The sequence below is a fragment of the Ochlerotatus camptorhynchus genome, unplaced genomic scaffold, assembly GCF_037179485.1.
Source record: "Ochlerotatus camptorhynchus isolate MF236.1 unplaced genomic scaffold, CSIRO-AGI_Acam_v1.1 ptg000010l, whole genome shotgun sequence".
Lineage (NCBI taxonomy): Eukaryota > Metazoa > Arthropoda > Insecta > Diptera > Culicidae > Ochlerotatus > Ochlerotatus camptorhynchus.
In genome coordinates this window covers 1,693,580-1,715,114 of record NW_027040502.1, presented here as the reverse complement: position 1 = coordinate 1,715,114, position 21,535 = coordinate 1,693,580, and the positions used below count along the sequence as shown (strand labels likewise).

At 45.5% G+C, this 21,535-nt stretch overlaps 2 protein-coding genes across 2 annotated transcripts in view; one reads left to right on the top strand and one right to left on the bottom strand.

The window, feature by feature from the left end:
• The window catches only part of LOC135699828 (transcriptional activator cubitus interruptus-like), a 304,306-nt gene extending 288,775 nt beyond the window's left edge, over positions 1-15,531 (top strand). Inside the window, exons 3-7 of the mRNA XM_065220180.1 lie at positions 9,953-10,428; positions 10,488-11,135; positions 11,208-11,372; positions 11,969-12,436; positions 12,502-15,531. Coding sequence (XP_065076252.1) covers positions 9,953-10,428; positions 10,488-11,135; positions 11,208-11,372; positions 11,969-12,436; positions 12,502-14,793 — 4,049 coding nt within the window. The 3' untranslated portion in view covers positions 14,794-15,531. The remainder of the gene's footprint in view (positions 1-9,952; positions 10,429-10,487; positions 11,136-11,207; positions 11,373-11,968; positions 12,437-12,501) is intronic.
• A 1,598-nt stretch (positions 15,532-17,129) lies between these two features.
• LOC135699323 (uncharacterized) lies at positions 17,130-19,923 on the bottom strand. The gene is made up of 2 exons (XM_065219573.1): positions 18,545-19,923; positions 17,130-18,414 (listed from the first exon to the last, which is right to left on the bottom strand). Exons 1-2 carry the CDS (start codon positions 19,921-19,923, stop codon positions 17,130-17,132), a joined length of 2,664 nt encoding a protein of 887 aa, XP_065075645.1.
• Positions 19,924-21,535: the final 1,612 nt, after the last annotated feature.

Below are 21,535 nucleotides of genomic sequence, written 5' to 3'. Positions count from 1 at the left end.
GGGAGCAGTAAATTAAATTTACAAGTTCAGACATCTTTGAAAAAAATAGTTTCGAACCAATCCTATTAAGGTTTCCGTTTTTGCTATTTTTTATAACCTGAAAATCACTTTCGGTACAAAAACCGCGCTTCTTCGGCGACAAAAACGCTGCAGAAAGCGAATCGAAATTGAACGCAAAAGAAACGCTGCCAAAACGCACGATCAGCGTCCGCGTTGGTTTGAGCGCGTCCGTTAGCCGCCATGCATTTAAAACGCGGCGAATTATTCGCTGCCGCCGCGTTAAAAACGCGCCAGTTTGGGGGGACCTTTATCCAAAGGCGAAAACAACGCTTTTTCTAGTCTAGGCGATGATTCTCATAATCCCGCTTTTTGATGATCATCGTTGATGACACCTTCTGAACCTGACTGTTAGTTGCCTCTTAGCTACCACACAAATCATCAAAGACGCTAAATCAAGCGTAACTATTTAAAAATGGGGGGAAATGGCTCTAATGTTGGCATCAGGGTTTTGCATTTTCGAAACAAATAAAAGAAAATGAACTCTCGGCAGAATCGCTTCATTTCGAGCAATTTCATTTCGTGTAAGTCATTGTATTTTTGTGTTATCGAGTCACGATGAACATTCCTTCTGTCAAACATGACTTGACTATCGTTTGTTTCGTTCGTCAAGTGCATCAGTTCATATCATTTGAAGTAAAGTCTTGTTTCAATTGACACAATGAATGACTCGAAAACTGCTTCCTTCGTTTTATTCCACTTTCACTTCAATTCGGGGCTTATTCGAGTTGTCTTACGTCGCGACTTCAGGCATAAACATACAGTATCAGGATAGTATCCGCACAATATCGGTTGCGAATAGGAATGGCTTCCGGATTATAGATAGCAATAAAATGTTATTTTATATTAAACTAATTTAACGAGGGCAAGCTGGTGGCCATCGGGCTCAGAAGAAGAGTCAAACACCCTAAGATATGGGTATGCCGAAAATCTATGTTCGACGCCATTTGGAATCCAAGACGGCGGCCATCGGGTTTGAGAAAAAGTGTCGAACACTCTAAGATATGGGCATTTTCGGAACGGGGACGACGCGTAAATGCTAAAAATCAAAAATAAATCCGACGCCATTTTGAAATCCAAGATGGCATCCATCGGGTTTCAGGAAAAATTAAAAATACCCTACAATATGGATATTTTCAGAACGAGGACGACTCGCAGATGCTGGAAAAGTGTCAACTACCCTAAGATCTGGGTATTTTCGGAACGGGGACGACGCGTAGGTGCTGAAAATCGATATTCGACGCTATTTGTAGGGTATTTCACACTTCTTCTGAAATCGGAAGCCACCATTTGAATTTAAAGTTGGCGTCGGACATCGATTTCCGGCCTCTAGATGCCACCTCGATTCCAAAAATACTCACCTTGGTCGGTATTTGACAATATTTCACTCTTTTTCTGGACCAAAGCCACCATCTTAGATTTTAAAATGGTGTCAAACAGCGGTTTCTGGCCTCTAGACGTTACTGGGATAGCGAAAAATACCCACATTGATGGGTATTGGACAGTATTTCTCACCTTTTCTGAAACCAGAAGTCGCCATCTTGGATTTCAAGATGCCTTCTAACATCGATTTTCGGCATCTACGTGTCATCCCCGTTCAGAAAGTAGCTAGATTTTAGAAATCGATATGGAAATGCGTCAATCCTCAAATCGGAAGCCGCCGTTTTGGATTTCAAAATGGCGTCGGATATCGCTTTCTGGCTTCTTGACGTTACCCTGACTTAAAAAAAAAACCGTATGTATGAGTATTTGATAAAATTTCCCACTTTTTCTTAAACCGGAAGCCGCCATCATGAATTTTAAAATGGCATACATACATACATACATATGAACATATGAAAATTCACGCACCCCTCATTTTAGCTGTCAAACTTTCATAGCGAATCAAAACAAACATTGTGTAGTACTAGAATTTCGGCTAGAATGGGGTACGCTTATAGATCTACTTGAGACCAATAGGCTAGTCAAGTAGTGTGCCAATTGAAAATCGTTAGTTTCGACCAGTTGGTATATCCCTCTTTTTATTAAATCGGAAGCCGCCATCTTGGATTTCAAATTGGCATCGGACATCGACTTCCGGCCTCTAGACGTCAGTACTAGACAGTATTTCCCACTTTTCTTAAACCGGGAGTCACCATCTTGAATTTAAATATGACGTCAGTGATCGATCACCCAACAACAACATGGGTGCAAAATGATCACCCCGATTCCAAAAATACCAATATTGATGGGTAAACAAACCACCCGACAGTGATAAATTTGACATCCACGAGCACAGATCTATGCGCATTAGACTGATGCAAAATTTGAAATATCCGCTCCACAGTGCTCAAACGGTTCCAAATTGGGCCCTCATTAGCCTCCCATAATTTGAACTGATTTAGTGAGAAACTGACTTGGTACAAACCATTTGGGAATTACTATGGAGCAACCATAATTTCGGTTCATATCTAACTCAAAATTCACCAGTTCACTCTACTTTAGAAAATGATAGCTGAGTTTGTTGAAAATTCAGCTACAACTTTGTTGAAGACCACTTTTCGATCAAACATAAGGAACAAAAATTATTAATGATTCTAGTCACTGATGTCTTATGATCAGTGTTGGGAAAATATCGAAAAATCAAATCTCACCATCGCCCAAGATCACGCTTGATTTTCGTAGACAAAAATCAACAAGCAAACTACTACGGTTGATATTGCAAGCTGTGATATCGCAGCTTGGAATATCAAGCTAACTAAACTCACCAACTGCAAATCTCACCAAACTGTGGTGAGATTGAGTTTAATGATTTTTGCTTTACACCCGAATGCAACCGAAACTTCCATAACGGCTTGCAGCAGTCCCTTAGCGTCTGCCATCGGTGAAGATTAAAAAGAGATAGCAAACTATGCTATCCCTTGCTAAAAAAACGATGTACAATGGAATCATTTTTGCGTCGAGCTTGATTTTTGCACATTGTGAATAGTCTCGCAATATCAAAGGAGCTTGTAAAATCAATATCAAGCATGATATTTTGTTCCAATAGTACGCGTGATATTGCGAGCGCATGAGAGCTGCAAAATATCAATTTATTTCTGATTTTGCCAACACTGCTTATGATTATGCTCAATCAACTGTTCAGCAGGCAACAATGGTGTTTATGGCGCGTAGAATTGGCGTTGACGGCGACTCTGTAGCTCTTTTCTCCAATGTTAAAATCCATAAGCAAACGTCAGACTGTGCGTGAAACATGGCGGACTTTGTACTATCCTTTCGCTCCACGGAAAATTCTCATAAGAAACTGTCAATCTTTGCTAAAAGTGACGATTTTTCGGCGATGCCGTCAACGCCAATAGAGGACAAAAATCATGGCTACTATGTCACACTGCAGAATACAGTGTTGCCCACAATACAGTTGCTTAATCTTGCCATTAGGTTATCAATCTTTTAAACAATGAATAACTATTTAATTTGACGTTTGGCTGAAAATCGATTTTCTGCAAAGTTGTAGGCGATAAAAATTCCCATAAGAATAGCAATAGAACTTGTTAACAGTACAATATGTAAAAAGCCTAGAGGACAATGAACGAAAAGTTTTGTTTTCCTATAGTAATTTCCATACAAACTTCAAATGGTTTGTGCCAAGTCAGTTTTTTTATCACATGAGTTTAAACTTTCGGAGGCTAATTAGGACCCGATTTGAAACCGTTTGAACACTGTGGAGCGAAATTTTCAAATTTTGCATCAGTCTAATGCGCATGCGCTTAAATGAACCGAGTGAACAATCAGTGAAAAGTCAGAAAAACTGCTCGAATTGGGATCGAATAGCGTCGCTTCAATGCGAAAGTAAGTTCATTTGACAATAAAAGGCGAAATGAACACGAGTCAAGCCAAAACCAACAGCATGAAAACTAATCGAAAGTGGTTCTGTTGATGTTGAAGGGGATCTGCTAGAAGAGAAGACAGAATGACCTTGTTCGATTGAAAGTGACTTTGTTGGGCCCTGGTTGGCATTTGGATCTAATATTGGGCCCATCGCTAAAAAGCTGCTATTTATCAATTTTATCTAGATGAACGCGTCATTGGGACGGTACTAATGGATATTTCAAGCAGAACATTGCATTAGGTCCTAAGTAACATTGATAGATTCTCTTCGTCGACTTTCTCTTTCGTTAATGACTTGAGCACATAACCGTTTGTTGTTGTGTTTGTCGTATTACGTGCTAGATGAAAGCTTCTTGTATCGATCTGTGTGCTGAAAATACCTGGGAATGCCTTTACATGGCCGTGGGGATACAAAGAGAAAGTCGACGAAGAGAATCGATCAATGTTACTTAGGACCTAATGCAATGTTCAGCTTGATTTTTGGTCGCTATTGAAAATTTAGTCGATTGTTGAATTTATGTATGGACCCAAATTAGGGACATTTAGGCCGACATTACATCAATTTCCCCTATCTGCTTTTGTAAACAATCAGTTCAATCGACGATTTCTCGATGAACATTTCAAATGGTCCTATCTGCTTTGATCGATTCTCTTCATCGACTTTCTCTTTTCATAACCACTGCTATGCAAACAGATTTCGCGCTAATTCTACCACATAGTTTGATAAAGGAGGTTCTTATCTAGCGTCCAAAACGTCAAATACAACAGGGAAAGGTTTTGCAGCTGAGTTATTACGAAAGAGAAAGTCGATGAAGAGAATCGATCAAAGCAGATAGGACCATTTGAAATGTTCATCGAGATTTGTCTTAACTGCTAACTCACCTACGCAAACAAACATCATCGTCAGGTAGAGAAATCTTTCCCCTACTAGCTGGTGTTGTTAGTTTCTGTGAGTGAGTTATCAGTTGCCACACAGATCGTCGATTGAAGTGATTGTTTACAAAATCAGATACGTCGATTTGAGTAGTTACGCTTGAAATGCACCAGGTGGAGTCCACCATATTGCTTTCCAAAATCGACCGAATTTAATTTGGCTGCAAACATAGTCCGCATTGTATAACCCACCTGTTCGTTCCATTTCCATTTTATAACATCACAACCCGGCGAACATTTAGCCAAAATTGCAACATCGCACATCGTCCGTCCGCCCGTACATAACCTTGACGCCTGATGGTATGTCAAATCGGTACTCTGCGCTGCGCCTACTAGGTTCTGCACCGTCGGGGTTAACCTCAATCTGATGACAGTTCAGTGGTACTGTTTACGTGGACTTAGTCGATTTTTCTTGGTTGGATTTTCTCGATAATTTTTCGGACTGCAGTGAGATGTAAACCACATTTCTGCAATGTTCACGAGCAACATCCTTGCAACGCGCTGTTCCTCGACAATTTTCAAGTTAAAATTCGTAAATTTTAGATTTTTTTTTTTCGAAAAAACGACTAAGTGCTTGTAAACAGTACCACTGAACTGTCAAAAAAGTTCAGCCGATTAACACTGAGTTCATTCGTGACGTCACGGTGCAGAACCTAACTCTCCTATACACTCGGAATTGATAAAAGTTGCCAAAACCATTCATTCAATGGAAATGCTAATCAATGCGATTCGACGACGACGCACCTGTTCTTTTTTGTTTTTCTTTGGACAGGAGCTGATCGTTAAACACATCACCGCGACAAGTCGCACATATTAAGTGGAGTTTGATTAGCTGGATTAGGTGTGTGTTAATGGCTGCTGTTATTTTTTTTTTTCGGCGTGGATTTTGAATTATCGTGCTTGGTTCAGGGTCGATCAAAAACATTATTTATTGTTCTGATAGAATGCAAGGGGGTTTGAAAAGTGACAACAATTATAATCAATGTTTTCGCTTTTGTTTATGGCCGTTGTGTGACGAAAGTGCAGCTGTCAAATGTTGGTGCAGATATTCAGGCGATGAATCCTTGCTTGGATGGAAATAAAAATACTCGTCCGTCGGACGACGAGCAACCGAGCTGTCACGTATAAATTGCAGTCATGTAAAACCTTGATTAATTCACTTCAACCCGGGGCCGTTCGTCATCGGGGTGCTTTTCGCAAAAAGATCCAGCAGCGGGGGGACCGTACGAAACATAAATTTAATTTACGAGTTTATGAGTGCGTTTATAATGCGATTTGGTCAATCTCTGATGAGCGTGCTCCACCCGCGGCGTGACTCACTCCTTGTCGCAGTTCGGACCTTGTTGACTACTCTGAGAACGCATTGAATTCATTTGACACATGTTGCTGGCAGTTGGGGGGAGGGCACTTAAAGTGCCAATAAAAACTGACTCTTCCGCGAGAGCACGCTCGCGCCCATGATTGTAACAAATCGGGTGACATCTATATTTCATTTCCACTCCGCTTGTCAGATTGTACGCCGTTGGTCGCCTATAAATAATCGCGATGACACGCGCGGCCAACTTGGATGAGATTGCGAGCATGCGAGTGAGTGAGCCGGACAGGCGCGTGAAAATTTGCACTCAAATTGAAGTGAAAATGAAGCTATTTCTCGATCTTCCTCATCACCTGGTCTCTGGTGACCATCCAGTGGTGTCTTCAGCGTCGTCGTCGTCGTCGCCCCCACTTTTCGCACTGCATCATAGGAAAGCTACCATCATCGGTCCATGCAGTCCCACGAGTCCGGTAGCTAACGTTTCGGACGTGATCAAATTATAAATAGTCACGCGCGTTCCAGCAGCAGCGCCGTCGTCGTCAGCATGCAAGCCAACTACGTTTTATACTAATTTTTCCCATTCTGGCTGCTTGTTTTGTTATTGTTTTTAGATTCTTGTCATACGCGCGCCGTTACTGTTTGTTGCTGTTGCACCTCCGCTCGTCGGTTGCTGGAGGAACGGGGTTTTATTAGTTTCTCAAAACAATATTTGAATTTCTCAACCCAACCGAGCGCAATCGCTGCTTGCTCCCATTTGTTCAACGCCGAGGGGTCGCCCATTGGATTTTATGTCCGACGGAAGTTGTCTTCATCATTCAAGTCTCTGTAAGAAGAACGCATAGCATGCCTTATTTATAACTCTCCCCCACCCCCTCCCAAAGTCCGTCCGGAGAGCGCGGGCACTAATGTGGCCCATTTGCTTGCGGTACGCATAATCGTTGTTGTCGTCGTCGTCGTCGTCGTCGTTCCCCCCAAACATTGTGTGTATTAGGATTAATAAGATGGAAAGTGAGGTTAGGAGGAGCAGGGGCAGGGGTAGTGCACAGGTTAATGGAATAACATATTTAGCGCTTCTCGGCTCGGTCGAGGCAGTTAGGCAAAAGGAATCGTTTTTACGAGCTCTTCCTGGGTTGGGTGCGCGCATTTAGAGAAGACATCAGCGAGTTCTCTGTGATCTATAATAGAGAGAAAGAGAGAGGGGTAAGACACTGCCTCCTACTGCTGCAGTCAAACAAATTTATTGTTTATTTACGAGCGTGACACGCGGTTGCGAGGAGCAACATTGGGTAGGGGTCGGAAATGTCAAACGATCGCCGATGATGGCTGGTTCGTTGGTGGAAGGCCGCGGTTGTGGATTGAATATAAACTGTCAAAACTCGTGCTTGATTAGGTGTCGGGATGCATGGTGATTTAATTGCTTTTGTTTTCAGCGCTGGTTTTTGTTTGTTTAGCTTGTGGCCTTTTGACAGGTTTAGTAGGGGGACGTAATAAATCACGCGATCGAGTGCATTGGGACGGATAGAGGACGGCGTCGTCGTCGATATTATTCACTCTTTGGTACTGATTTCTAACGATTGTTGACTAGTACCTGGATGTTTAATGTTTCATGAACGAGTTGTTTAGTCTTTCCACTGCTGATCCACAGAAAACTTCTCATTTAAGGCCTGTATAGAGATAGGAGCGAAATGAAAATCTCATACAAAATACCACATTTTTCACCTGCGTGAAAAACGCAATTCGCAAATATTTCACTTCGCTTAGAAGAACTGTTCTCGATACGATCCAGCGGAATCGAGTTTTGTGGAACGCATCTTTTTCAAAAAGAACAGCTTCTAAGCGAAAAGTTGACGTTCCGAGAAAGAGCGCATCTGTCAGATTTTCACTTTACCGAAGGTGTAAACTGATCGCTTTTGTTTCACGTGAACTGTGAACTGCGAAAAGAGGAAATTGGAAAAAGTTCCACAGCAACCATTTTTTCACAACCTTTTCGCTAGCGAAATTTCAAAATTTTTCACTTGCTTCAAATTTTACTTTACTTTGAACTGTATACTATAGATCAGTGCACTTAACCTCACTTTTTGGTTCCAATCATTTTTTTTCTCTGTGTAAAAGAGATGACAACGAATGGGAGCCAAAACAAACCACACAAAACTGTCAAAATTTAAGTAGTAAATTTAGTAAAGTCGGCAAGGGGTAAGTCACTCAGCACAGTGTGCCGAAAGTAGATTCGGCACACCTTCGGCACAATCTCGTAGGTATTGGATTGTTCATTAAATAAAATGGGAGCACTGCTGGACAGCTGTCATTGAAGTTGTTCACAACACTACGTCCTGTTTGACTGTGTATTATAGAAACTTACCAGCAATTCACTTCTCGGTTCACATTTTAATTCGAAATGTAGGTTTCCGAGGGCTGTCGATTGCTATCGATGCCGGTCACAAGTCTTTCATCTACTACGCAAATGGAGTGTACTACGAACCGGAATGCAAGAACAATTTTGATGGATTGGATCATGCAGTGGTGGCAGACTGATACGGAAAACTCAAAGGAGAAGATTACTGGCTAGTCAAGAACTCTTGGTCGAACTACTGGGGCAACGATGAATATGTTTTGATGGCGGTGAAGGGTAGCAACTGTGACCTCCGAGAGCTTCTTGCCCGGAATCATCACTTTCAGCAGTTCATCTTCCAGATTGAGCAGCAACGTTCGGACGACATTGGAGCAGTGAGGCTTGTAACGCGCACCCAGAGCACAGATGATCGATCCGAAGTGCAGATGGTTCTTATCGCTGAATGCACTGAACGCTGAATGCAAGCCTAATTGATGGAGATAACCTCGGAGTCCTCCTTGGAGCACATGATGTACCCGATTGGGACGCTGATTTCCACCGTATCGAAGCTCTTGCCCTTGACGAAGGCTCGCCACAATTCACAGAATAACCCGGGAAGTGGTCCTTGGAGAAGACGCCCAACGGTTTGCCATCCTTGGATCTCTTAATCGCCTCCAGCAGCATGTCGAAATTGACCTTGTCTTTGTCGTTCTTATCCCGAACCAACAGCTTCACCGACGGAGTGCCCTCCTCACCGTCTTTCTAGATCTGCTCAAGAAGTCGATCTTCTTCTTGTTGCTCAGCACCGTAATCGTATCGGTTAGCTGGTATCCCAGCAGCCAGGTCTGCTGCGAAGTGGTCCTTCTAGTTGGCGTAGAGGCGTTTTATTCGTCAGTAGAAAGAATCCTTATCGAGCACGATATTCGACATTTTCGGGGCCGTTCAATCATCGCATCCAACGGTTTTCAATGCGGGGACATTTCCGGTTGCTCTTCGATTTTTTTTATATTTGTTGTGTCCTGTTGGACGACTGAGACCGCTCTAACTCGCCTTGGTTGTTGCTAGACCGATGTCAACATTGCGATTGCAAACCAAAATATTCAACCTGTCAGAAATATCGCGTTGCCAAATGTACCATTATATTCGTATTTTACAAAAAATCACAGCTTGCTCTATGACCGGCACAATTGACACACCAGCGGCACACTGAGAAAAATGTTGACCCAAGATTGGTGTGCGGAGTGACCTACCCCTTGAAAGTAGGACATAATCTTTAAAGAATTTAAGTGAAAATGTCAAACGGTGTTAAAATGTAAAATTTTAAATGTTACCATTATGAATTCACCATGCCGAACGTCATCCGCCTTTGGTTATTGGAACTCCCACCCAAATCGCAAAACCCAATAATCAAAATCACATCGATTAAAGGAACCCTCTTGTTGCATCCACAGGCCTCGGTCTCACCTCGGAGTACTTCAACGCACGAAACGCCATCGCCGACCTGCACCCGGCCAGTTCGCTGGCCAGCGCCGACTTCCACTTCAGCATCGATGCCGCCAACCGGCTCAACTCGCCCCGGCCGGGCAGCATACGGGCCAGCGTGAGCCGCAAGCGTGCCCTCTCCACGTCGCCATACTCGGACTCGTTCGACATCAGCTCGATGATCCGCTATTCGCCCAATTCGCTGGCATCGCTGGTGAATGCCTCGCGCAGCAGCAGTGCCAGCGGATCGTACGGTCACCTGTCGGCGAGTGCCCTCGCACCGGCACTCGGCGTCCACGGTGGAATGCCACCGCATCTGCAGCATCTGCTTCGGAGTAGTGGGTTCCTGCATACGCTTCCCGGTCATCATCCTCCTACGGCCAGTATGTTCTCGCTGCCACCGCATCACCCACTGCATCCGGGACATTCGCTCAGTAAACCGCAGGTAAGCTCCCTACATTCCAATCCAAATAGGACTATTCTAACGAAATCCCCGAATTGCAGCAAATCGCCGATCTCTCGAGTAAGAAGCCGGAACAGCCGAGCTCGACGAATCAGGTGGCCCGCGTCGAGGCGGACAGCGCGACTAATGCCCAGCAGAAGAAATCCCGCATCAAGCGGGAACCGTCCCAGAACGTTCCGATGCACAAGGGGAGTCCTCCGCACGGTTCCCCGATGATTACCTCCAACCATCAGTTGAGTCCGACGTCGACGCAGGGCATGACCAACGGTACCAACAGCATTTCAACTGGTGCGACCTCGACGACCCACCACCACCATCATCACCACCACCACATGAATGGAGGAACCGGGACGACGGGAGGATCGCACTCCGGACTCAATCTGAGTCCGATGCACACGATGATGGACGGTGGCTGCGGGCTGGGCGGTTCCAAGGTGGACTCAACCGATCCAAAGGATGAACCGGGAGATTTCATTGAAACCAACTGCCACTGGAGGGACTGCTCGCTGGAGTTCAACACCCAGGACGAACTGGTGAAGCACATCAACAACGACCACATCCACGCGAATAAGAAATCGTTCGTGTGCCGATGGGAGGAATGCTCCCGGGACGAGAAACCATTCAAGGCGCAGTACATGCTGGTGGTTCACATGCGAAGGCACACGGGGGAAAAGCCCCACAAGTGCACGGTAAGTTTTCGATCTACTTGGTCCGGGTGTTGGAACTGGGATATTGAAGGGTTTTTCTTCGGCTACTTACAGTTTGAAGGCTGCTGCAAGGCGTACTCCCGGCTGGAGAATCTGAAGACGCATCTGAGGTCGCACACGGGCGAGAAACCGTACACGTGCGAGTATCCGGGCTGCAGCAAGGCGTTCAGCAACGCTTCCGACCGGGCCAAGCATCAGAACCGGACCCACAGCAATGAGGTGAGTGACTGAAAACTTCGAACGCAAAGAGACGAAATGAGGTTAGGTCCATGTGCAGGAACCCACCATTTTGGTTTCTAAACCAATATCTTCTTCTTCTTATCTGTTTGAGCTATCATTTGCCAGCTCCGGGGCAAGGGCAAAATGGAACGAGCTTTAAAGCCCTGTGGTTTACAACAATCTCGAAGTGCTAACAAATAATAATTCTTGTACTTGTCAAACTTCAGTCAAAATCCCGCCACAAAACATCTTGCAAAATGAAAACAATGATGAAACATATCCATCACTTTGGTTTCTAAAACTATCTCGAAAAACAGTCTCCGGAAACTAAAAACTTCCGTCATTTTGAAGAAAATGTGCACCATTTTGAAAGTCAAATAGAATTTTGGAGAATCCACTTGAAAATTCCTTTCGATGCCCGCCGTCATCACCTTCAAAAGAATATCCCCCGGATGTTGAAAATACATCCACAATCCCGAGACGCTACACCTAAATCCCGCTTCAAGATATTCCCCATTTGGACCAATTTGCCGAACACCAAGGCCAGGAAGACAATCACTACAGCATCCACCCAACAAAAAAAAACCCCATTCCAGAAACCCTACGTCTGCAAAGCCCCGGGTTGCACCAAGCGCTACACGGATCCCAGCTCGCTGCGGAAGCACGTCAAGACGGTTCACGGGGCGGAGTTCTACGCCAACAAGAAGCACAAGGGCAACGGGCATCATCACCACCATCACCACGGCGGCAGCGGAGGCAGCGGCCACGGAGGCCACGGCAGCGGTGGGGACGGCGGAGACGACGGCGAAGGATCCAATCACATGTTCGACGGCAGTCCCCGGAGCGAAGACATGCAGAGCGGCAAGACGACGAGCATGAGCAGCCCGAGCATCAAGTCGGAATCGGATGCCCACTCGCCGGGACAACCGCCGATCAACAGTCCGATGTCGATTTCGGCCCTCACCGCTGGGTTGGTCGATGACTACGACGGGAGCAGTATGCAGCTGGGAAGTCTCGGAGCGATCGACGATCCCGCGTGGCCCTACGTCGATGAGGATCTTGAGGTAAGTTTGCTTCGGAAAATTGTGTTGAACTCGCCGTTATTGACCCGTTTGCTTTCCCCCCACAGGTCGCCGACTTGCCGTACGTCCTGCGGGAAATGGTTGACCTGGGAGGTCCCACTGCGGCAACTGCCACGGCTGGAACCCGCGGCAGTGGCCCGAGGAATCGCTTCAAAAACCGCATCAACATCAAGGGATCTCTGATGAGCAACCCACTGTCCAACATCCCGGAGATCAACAACCACCGGAACTTTGGTCTGATTGAACTGAACCGACGGATCACCGATCTCAAGATGGAACCGGGAACGACTCCACCTCCGCAACCATCACCGATCTCCAAGAACTGTCAGACTGATCTGGGCAGCCTGCGGCCCCCGACGGGCCCGGTCTGTACCAACACGATGATGACCAACGCGTACCTCAATCCGGGTCAACTGCGACGGGACAGCAACAACAGTACAACCAGCAGTTCGTACTACAGCATGCGATCGGCGGACATTAGCCGGCGAAGCAGTCAAGCCTCGCAGCAGAGCTCGATCTCGACCATGCGCCCCACCAGTTACTACAACTCGTCCTTCTACGATCCGATCTCACCGGGCAGCTCGCGAAGGTCCAGTTCGATGTCGACCGCTACAAATGGTGGCCAAAGTTTGCCACCACCTCCGTCCTCGCATTTGATCTCAACGCATCTGCAGCGCTTCAACACCACCCAGAACTCTATGGGTAGCCATCATCCTGCGGCTGGAAGCTCACGGCATTCGATTCCGAACAACATGAGCGGCGGAAGCTACTACCATCAGCAGCAGATGCTGGGCCAGACGGACAGGAGAATGTCCGAGCCAGTTACCGGAAACCAACACGCCGGTCACTACGGCACGGGTCCAGGATTTGTTGGACGCCCAAGTTCTACGGTTCCGAAAAGCAGTACAATCACGTCCGGAGCAGCAGCGGCAACCGCTGGTGCTCCCGCCAAGATCCCCTCACCAGCTACCAACAAACTTCACCCGAATCAGGAAGTGGTCCTGGATGAGGTCGAAGAAGGTGAAATGGTCGAAAACAAGCTGGTCATTCCGGATGAGATGTTGCAGTACTTGAACCAGGTTGCCGACCAGGAAAGCAAGGTCACTGTTCAACAAGGAATGTCCACACCGAACTCGGCAACTGCTCCAACGGAAGGTTCCGGGTGGAACCCAACCGAAAACTCCCCTCCGAGATACTCCGGGATGCAACCTCGCCAGCAGCAGCCACCTGCCAGTTTTAACCAGCCGCAGTCGAAACTGAACAAGGTCCTGATGAGTCCTCAGTCCCAGTACAGCAACGATGACTGCAGCATGATGAGCAACGTGATGTCTCCCCAGACTCCGCAGCACCAGATGATGTCCCCGATGATGCCGGCCGAGAGTGCCGTAGGTCCTCTGACCCCATCCAACTACGGACCTCAACCGCAACCGCAGCAACCGAACACCCCTCCCGTACAGTGCCAAATGCAGAACTTCAACAACAACAACAACGGTCAAAACTTCAACAACAACAACAGCAACTTCCCTCTGAATCAACCGCCGCAACTCCGACAAATCGCCTGCTCGAACCTGATCGGTTACTTCCACCGAACGGACCAGAGCGCACACCACTGCTGCCTAGCGATGATGATGCAGGGATCGCTGCACATCAACCAACCGTCCGGATCATCGACCGCACAAGCCAGCACCAACTCCCAACAGTACAAAAACCCCTTCAGCTTCAACTCCAACACCTTCCCGGCCCCATGCCAACAAACGCAACCAGCTCCCACCCAGCAAACCTCCCCCAATCCCGTCGACGTGGAGATCCAGTGCGGCGACATCAGCCAATCCCAACTTTCCCCTCCCGTTAACAATCCTGCCAACCCATCACCCTCCACCCCTAGCCAACCCCAATCCCAAGCCCCTCCGAAACCCATGGAAAGCAGCCTGCAAACTCCTCCCCTCCCGTCAACCCCCACGGGTTTCGGTGAACCTCCAGCTCCTACCGCTACCGTCGCTACACCCACGGTAGCTTCTCCTCCTGCAGCAGCCGCAGCTGCTACTGCGGCAGCGGCTCCCGGAACCATGGGTTCGGACACCTACCAGCGCACCCTGGAGTACGTGCAAAACTGCCAAAATTGGGTGGAATCCGCGGCGGACATGGTCAGCAGCAGCACCCACCCTACGGGAACGACCGGTGCCACGGCAACAGCAGCAACGACGACAGCGCCGCCACCTCCTCCTCCAACGGCAGCAGCCGCAGCTGCTGCTGCATCCTCGAATCTGGTGATCAACGACATGAGCACCTCCCTCAGCTCGTACTTCGAGGAGGATCGCTACCTGCAGATGATACAGTGAATGCTCGTTTCTTTTTTTTTTTTTAGATAAATTTTGTTTCGTTCTTCCAAACTCATTGATTGAGACTTACTAGTTTTGTTTTCGAATTAGGTTAGGTTAGGCTTTCATTTTTTTTTTACTCTTCTCAGTGATCGCAAGCCGTAGTTTATGTAGAAGTAGTGTGAAACGGACGTGAAGATTTCATTCGGTGTGTAGAAAATTTTTCGACGATTATCTCTTCTATAGGCCTACTAGGTGATAAGGAAGCGCATTTTGTAGCCATGTAAGATTTTTTGTTTGTTTGTTTCGAGACGATGAGAACAAAGACGATAGATTTCCTGTAATTTGAGTTTATGTGCATTTTTTTTAGAGGGTGACGCAGCGACATTTTTCGCTAGACATTAGGCATGTGTGTCATTTACTTAAGCGACGGTAAGTGACTGTAATTATATAGATGAATTATTACGATGAGCGGAATGTGACGCGAAGAAAAGTGAATATTTTCGTTATTGAAAACAATTCGAACTGGATGACATGAGCGTGCATGGACCCATACGATTGAGGAGCAAGAGAGTCTTAGAAATTAGCGATATAAAGAGACAGCGAAGTAGACTTATTTTTTGTAAAGAATTTCGTTTCGTATGTTTTTTTTTCTGTTCTCGTGGTCCTATTTTGTAAATAACTGTCCCGATTAGTGCAGTTAAGAGAGATTCAAGACAATTGATGAATAAATTAATGGTTATGTCCTAATAAAAAGTATGGCATCGTGTGTTTTTGTTACCCGAAATTCTCCTTTCAGTGATTGAAACAGTTTAGGGCTGCGCTTCCGTCATCGGAAGAGAGACTTGAACGAGCGTCAAACGAGTAACCGCATCACGAATGAATTTATCCTACTGACGATGTTTGGGTCCCAAACCTCAAAATGGTGTGTGAGCGAAAGCGATCAAATGGGGGACGATGATGAAAAAGCTCTTGTTTGAATACCGTCTCGAATGAACTAAATTCTCCTCTACCAAGGGAACAATTTAAAGAGACGTTAATAACCTAAGCCAAAACCTCGAAAGAACCGCTCATGTTCAAACGAGCGAAAATTATCCTAAAATTGTTTGGTTCAGATTTTAACATACTGCCAAATTTATTTCCTCGAAATGGGCTGCTGTGAAATGTCGTACAACCGAAACGCATATCAAAAGTATACCAATTATTGAATGCATTCAAAGTGCATCGATATGCATCTAACTCAACAGATGGCGAATGAGAACGACCCGAATTTGAGTTTAGTTCACTCATAATTGCCAAAAGTGCAGGTACGCAGCGATGAGTAAATTTGCCTCATGTTTCCTGTGGAAAACCTAAAAAATCTTCCGGAAAATTAACGAAAACTTTATTCATTCCAGGAGAAGTGCTAATAATAGACTGAGTGAAACCCATCTTTACTTGTCTCATATTCGGAAAGTTTTTCCTGGACAAACCTGGAAAAACATGAGGCAAATTTACTCATCGCTGAGTTCCTGCAATTTATGTGATTTATGAGTTAACTAAACTCAAATTTGGGTCGTTCTCATTCGCCGTGTGGCATTTGCCACTAAACAATTCCAGTGGGGCAGGAAAATTGCTCCAATGTTCCTTGAATTGTCCGTCTTATTAACTCCTTGAATTTTTTCTCAAATTCCACAAAGCTTCATCAACTTCTTCCAAGTTCCATAATTACAAGATCTCAGAATATTCCTGATCTTCTCCAAACTTCAGCAAAGACCTTGAACCTTATCTACGATTTTTTTCTAAACATTTGGGCGAAACAGAAATCCCAAAAGTTAAAGTTAAATCCCAAATCAAACCCTGAAGTTCAAAGTTCTCTGCACTTGTACGAAGTTCGCTGGACCTCTACTACTTTGGCTGAACTTCTGCATTCCTAGGATTTAAAAAAATTCGAACACTGTGGATTGTTTGCTTGTCTTCTACAATGTTCTCAGAGTTACTATTAAGTTCACAGCAATTGTACAAAGTTCCCTGAACTTTTTAGAATTTCGTTTATGTTCTGCGAAGTTCCTTGAAGTTCTACAATGTTTGCTGAATTTCCACGGAACTGCCTGATCTATTTAATGAAGCGCTCTGGAGTTAAAGCTATGTCCATTTAGAATCCGGAATAATAAAATCATCTGTATTTCGGTAACGAATTGACGTAAAAATAAGGTTAATACATCAAAACAAAGGTCAACTCCATGTCCATTCTCCTTAATTTTCATGACACGAGAACCAACATACGCCGTGAGCTTCTGACTCGTCTTCAACCAACTCAAGCAGATTTTAGAATCGGTCCAGAAGTACTGCATATTCACTTCTATTTTTAGTTCGTCTTAAACTACCTTCATCATTTGACTTGCAAGAACACACCCTTGAAGCTCAAGTCGTGGTACCGTCGATGATTTCAGTGGAGCAACTCTTGCCTTGGCATACACCAATGCAACATGTGACTTGCCGTTTCGACGATGAACCATGTAAATCACACATGCAAAAGCCTTATCGCTTGCGTCACAGAAAGCATGCAGCTCAGCATCGGCAAAGGACGATACCTCCGGGAAGTAGCACCTCGCAACACGTATTTCTTCCAGCTTAGCAGTTTCGCTCAACCACTCCATCCATTTCGGGACCAGGCTATCAGGAATTTCGTCGTCCCATCCGGATTGCAACCGCCACAGTTCTTGGAACATAAGCTTCAGGTGTATCGTAATCGGACTGAGCAAACACAATGGATCGAAGATGCTCATCATAAACTTCAGCAGCTGCCGTTTGGTAGGCACCGTGCCACCAGTACGGAAGTTCTCATCCAGTTTTGGAAAATCCAACGGAAACACAAATTCATCTGAAAGAAGATCCCACCTGATACCGAGTACACGAGTGTCACTTCCTTTCTTCTCGGCTACTAAAGAAGGGTCAAGCGAATCCAGAAGAGTTTCAGAGTTCGATGCAAATTTCACCAGTTTGAATCCTCCGTGATCATGTGCCTTCACCACTCGCTGCACCAGTTCAATGGCTTCTTCCTCCGTGTCCGCGCAATCAAAATAGTCATCGACGTAGTGTTGTTCCAGCACAGCTCGTTCAACGCCAGGGTACTTTTCTTCCAGTTCCATTGCATTGAAGTTTTTGATGAATTGTGCCATCGAAGGAGAAGACACAGCGCCAAATATCATCACCATCATAATGTATACGCTGGAGGGGCTAGAGCGATCCATACCACGGAAAAAGAAACGCTGGGAGTCCTGATCCAATCTACGAATGATGACTTGATGGACCATCTCTATAATGTCCGCCACAAAAGCAATCTTCTTCTTCCTAGCGCGCATCAGGATCACAATCAATGCGGGAACGAAATCAGGACCTTTCAGTAGCAGATCGTTCAACGAAAATCCGTGAGATTTGGCCTTGGCGTCCATAACCAATCGGAACTTATCGGCAGTTACCACGCTGAAGTGAGGTAAATACCAGGTGTTCGGTGTTTCAGCAAGTTCTTCAGGCTCCAGTTTTCGAGCATATCCCTTCTCCACGTAGTCCTGGATCTTACTACAGTATTTCTCAGCGAAATCAGGATCGGAATCCATCTTCTTCTCGGTGATTTGAAGTCGACGCAGTGCATGTGGCTTGCTATCCGGAAAAGCGAAGTTATTGTACTTGTAGATCTGTCCTACCTCAAAGCGTTCTCCTCGTCGCGTGATTGTACGGTTCATTATATCCAGTGCACGTTGATCTTCGTCTGGTATCTTCGGGGACTGACCAGTCTTCCACCTTGTACATCTGTTTCACCAGATCCGTTAGCTCGGTGTCATCGTCTTCAGAACACATCAGGAAAGCATGATGATCGTTTGATCCAGCAGCGTTCGGTTCAATTACTCCGTGAATCGTCCAACCCAGATGGCACCGAGTCAACTGCAAACCGTTCAGTGAGTATTGCACCGTCTTCAGGGGTACAATCAGACCAGCGTTGTTCGAACCAATCAGCATACAGGGACGAGCATCTTGTATTGCAGCCAGTTTATCCTCATCCAACATCGAGTACAACAGCTTTACTCTGTCAACGTCAAATTTAACCCGTGGCAAGTCGATGTTCTGCACCGTGCGAATATTGTTTGCCACGAACCATTTCGCTTGTTCCGACGGTCCAGAGATTTGGAAAGATAACATCATCGAATGTTCCTCCTTGTGCGAAATGCCGTTAGTCCATCTATAATTCACGGAAGAGATCGGCCCTTGCATTCCAATCCTCGTCGCTACAGCAGCATCCATCATCGAGAGAGAAGAACCTTCATCAAAAAGGGCAAACACTTCCTCGACGGCATTCGGACCACGAATCTTCACTTTTCCCACTCGGAGCAGTGTGTTGACGTTTTTACCGTTCACGTTACATACGTTCATCTGACTGTCTTGAGTATCCGGTCGGCGAGACGCGGTGGTCATTGGAAGTTCATCATTATGGACCAGTTCGTGATGATTCTTCTCACACATCGAACACTTCTTCTTGGATTTACAGTTTCTTCTTGTGTGATCCGCGCTCAGACAGGTGTAGCAGACCTTGCAAGAATTAGCAGCAGACCGACGTTGAGCAACAGATAACTTGCGGAATTGCTCGCACTTCTCCAAACTATCATGCGATCTTGACGAGCATAGCGGACACTTCGCTGTCTCTTCGGCCTCACGACTGTTGACGTTGAGAACAATCTGCTTCGGCTTCAGTGAGAAGTTTGATTTCTTGGCACTGAAGACAGGATTTAGACTTGCGAGTTGATTGTCCATCTCATCCTCCAACCAGCGAGAGAAAATGTTGAAGTCGATTACGACATCTTCCTTCATCAAAGCGGCCTTGTGTCGAACCCACATCTGCTTGCTGAATGCAGGCAGTTTTTCAGTCAGGTGTGAGATGAGTTCCGGATTCATCAAGTAATTATCCGCCTTGACATTCTGCATCGCAACCTTGGTTCCAATCACCGCGTTGTAGAAAACACGAAAGGACTCGATGTTTCCCTCCTTGATGCTCTCCAGGTTTCTCAGTGTTTCCAATATATTCGCCACCACCCATTCCGTGCGTCCAAAGTAAGATTTCAGCATCCTCATGATCTGCTGTACATTATCAACTTCCTTGGCACATTTGGTCCACATTTTGGTCATCTGAATCGCGTCCCGAGCCGTTTTTCCACTTTTCTTAAGCTTCCGCTCATTATTGCCCAAAATCTCTCGATGGGCCGGAACTGCAGGCAGTTGGGTGGATTTATGTTTTTATCGATGAAATCTACGTTATTATCGTGGTACCACTGGATGACTTCTCGGCTGTAGTGGCAACTCGCCAAATCTGGCCAAAACTTCACGGGACCTTTATGGGCTTTAATGAAAGGTAGTACGCGGTTTTTGAGGCATTCTTCCTTGTACAGCTTCAAGTCCATCGTCTTATTCGTCACGAACACTTTGGTCTTTGCTCCGCAGCTGCATATCCCTTGCCAAATCATCAGTTATTTGGCAAATTTGTCCCTAAAGCAAAAAAAACTTCGCATTTTGACGTAGGTTTCATCGTCGATGAGCAGGCATCCTTGGTACTTCGTCAAAACCTGCTGGTAAAATTTCCGAGCTCGAGTTTTGGTGACGAAACTTTGCTTCAACGTTCTGTTCGGTTGCTTGCTGACTCGATAAGAACGATATCCTGCTCGCAAACGAATTCTTCGAACGGTACTGCGTAAACGTTTGAGCACATCATACACGGTTGATTTGGCGATTTTCAACGTTTTTGCGATTTTTATTGCGGACCACGTTGGACTTTGTTACATGAGGTTGACAATTCCCAAGCCTGCTATAAGGCTGTCCACGAGACAGTTGCGATCAGCTGACTTTTTTGTTTATCAAGAACTTTTGACAGATCACAGTAGAACTGGCAGTTTATTCTCATATGAATTTTTGCTCTGTTTATGTTTATATTCAGCACCATTAACACCAGATCACCCACACACTCTAGATTTCTAGCTGTCTGTTCCACTGAGAAACGTCTCTTGGATCACCTTATTGACAATGGTTATTGCAGAAAAAAGTCGGTCATGTCATTCTCGCATTCTGTCGCGACAAAGCTGCCGCTGGTCGTTTTCTAGTAAATGCATGTCGCTTTGCATACTACACATTGTAGGATTCGGATTTATTAGAACACACGCGTTTACTTTCACTGGATTAGTTTAATCGTTCTTGTTCTGAGACACGTTAACTCACGCGCGCTGGTCGATTACATCTAGTCATGGTGCTCATCGTTGTAGTTCCGCATACCAATATACAAGGTTGCCAGTTCTAATTCTATGGTATAGGACAAGTAGGCATTGTTGAGTCCTTCGAGTTTTTTGAGTGCTGCCGCAAAATGGTTCTTCTAAGTGGTGTTGTGGAGAACTATCCTGGTCGATACTCGGTGTGGATTATGGATGGGGCTCGCATTCATTGTGATGAGAACATAATTTTGTATTTAAGATCATTGGGAATCATACCAATATTTTTGCCAGCGTATTGTCCCTTCTATAATCCTATCGAGATCGTTTTTGGATTGGTTAAGCGATATCTTGAGCGTCGTCTATCATCCCTATCATCATATCGTTGATCCTTGAAGGTATAACAAACAATACAGCTACACTCCAAGCAATCTGCATGATGGACGTCAGCCAAATCGGTCACTCGAGAGGTGAGCCTACGGCTGAATTCTGTTTCTTCAAGTGGAAAAGAAGTTTACATTGCATCAAAGAGCGAT

Coding starts and splice junctions, on each gene's coding strand:
- LOC135699323 (XM_065219573.1), bottom strand. CDS start 19,923: ATGTGGACCAAATGTGCCAAGGAAGTTGATAATGTACAGCAGATCATG. Junction 18,415..18,544: donor ATGTACAAGGTGGAAGACTG/GTCAGTCCCCGA, acceptor TTTTCCGGATAG/CAAGCCACATGCACTGCGTC.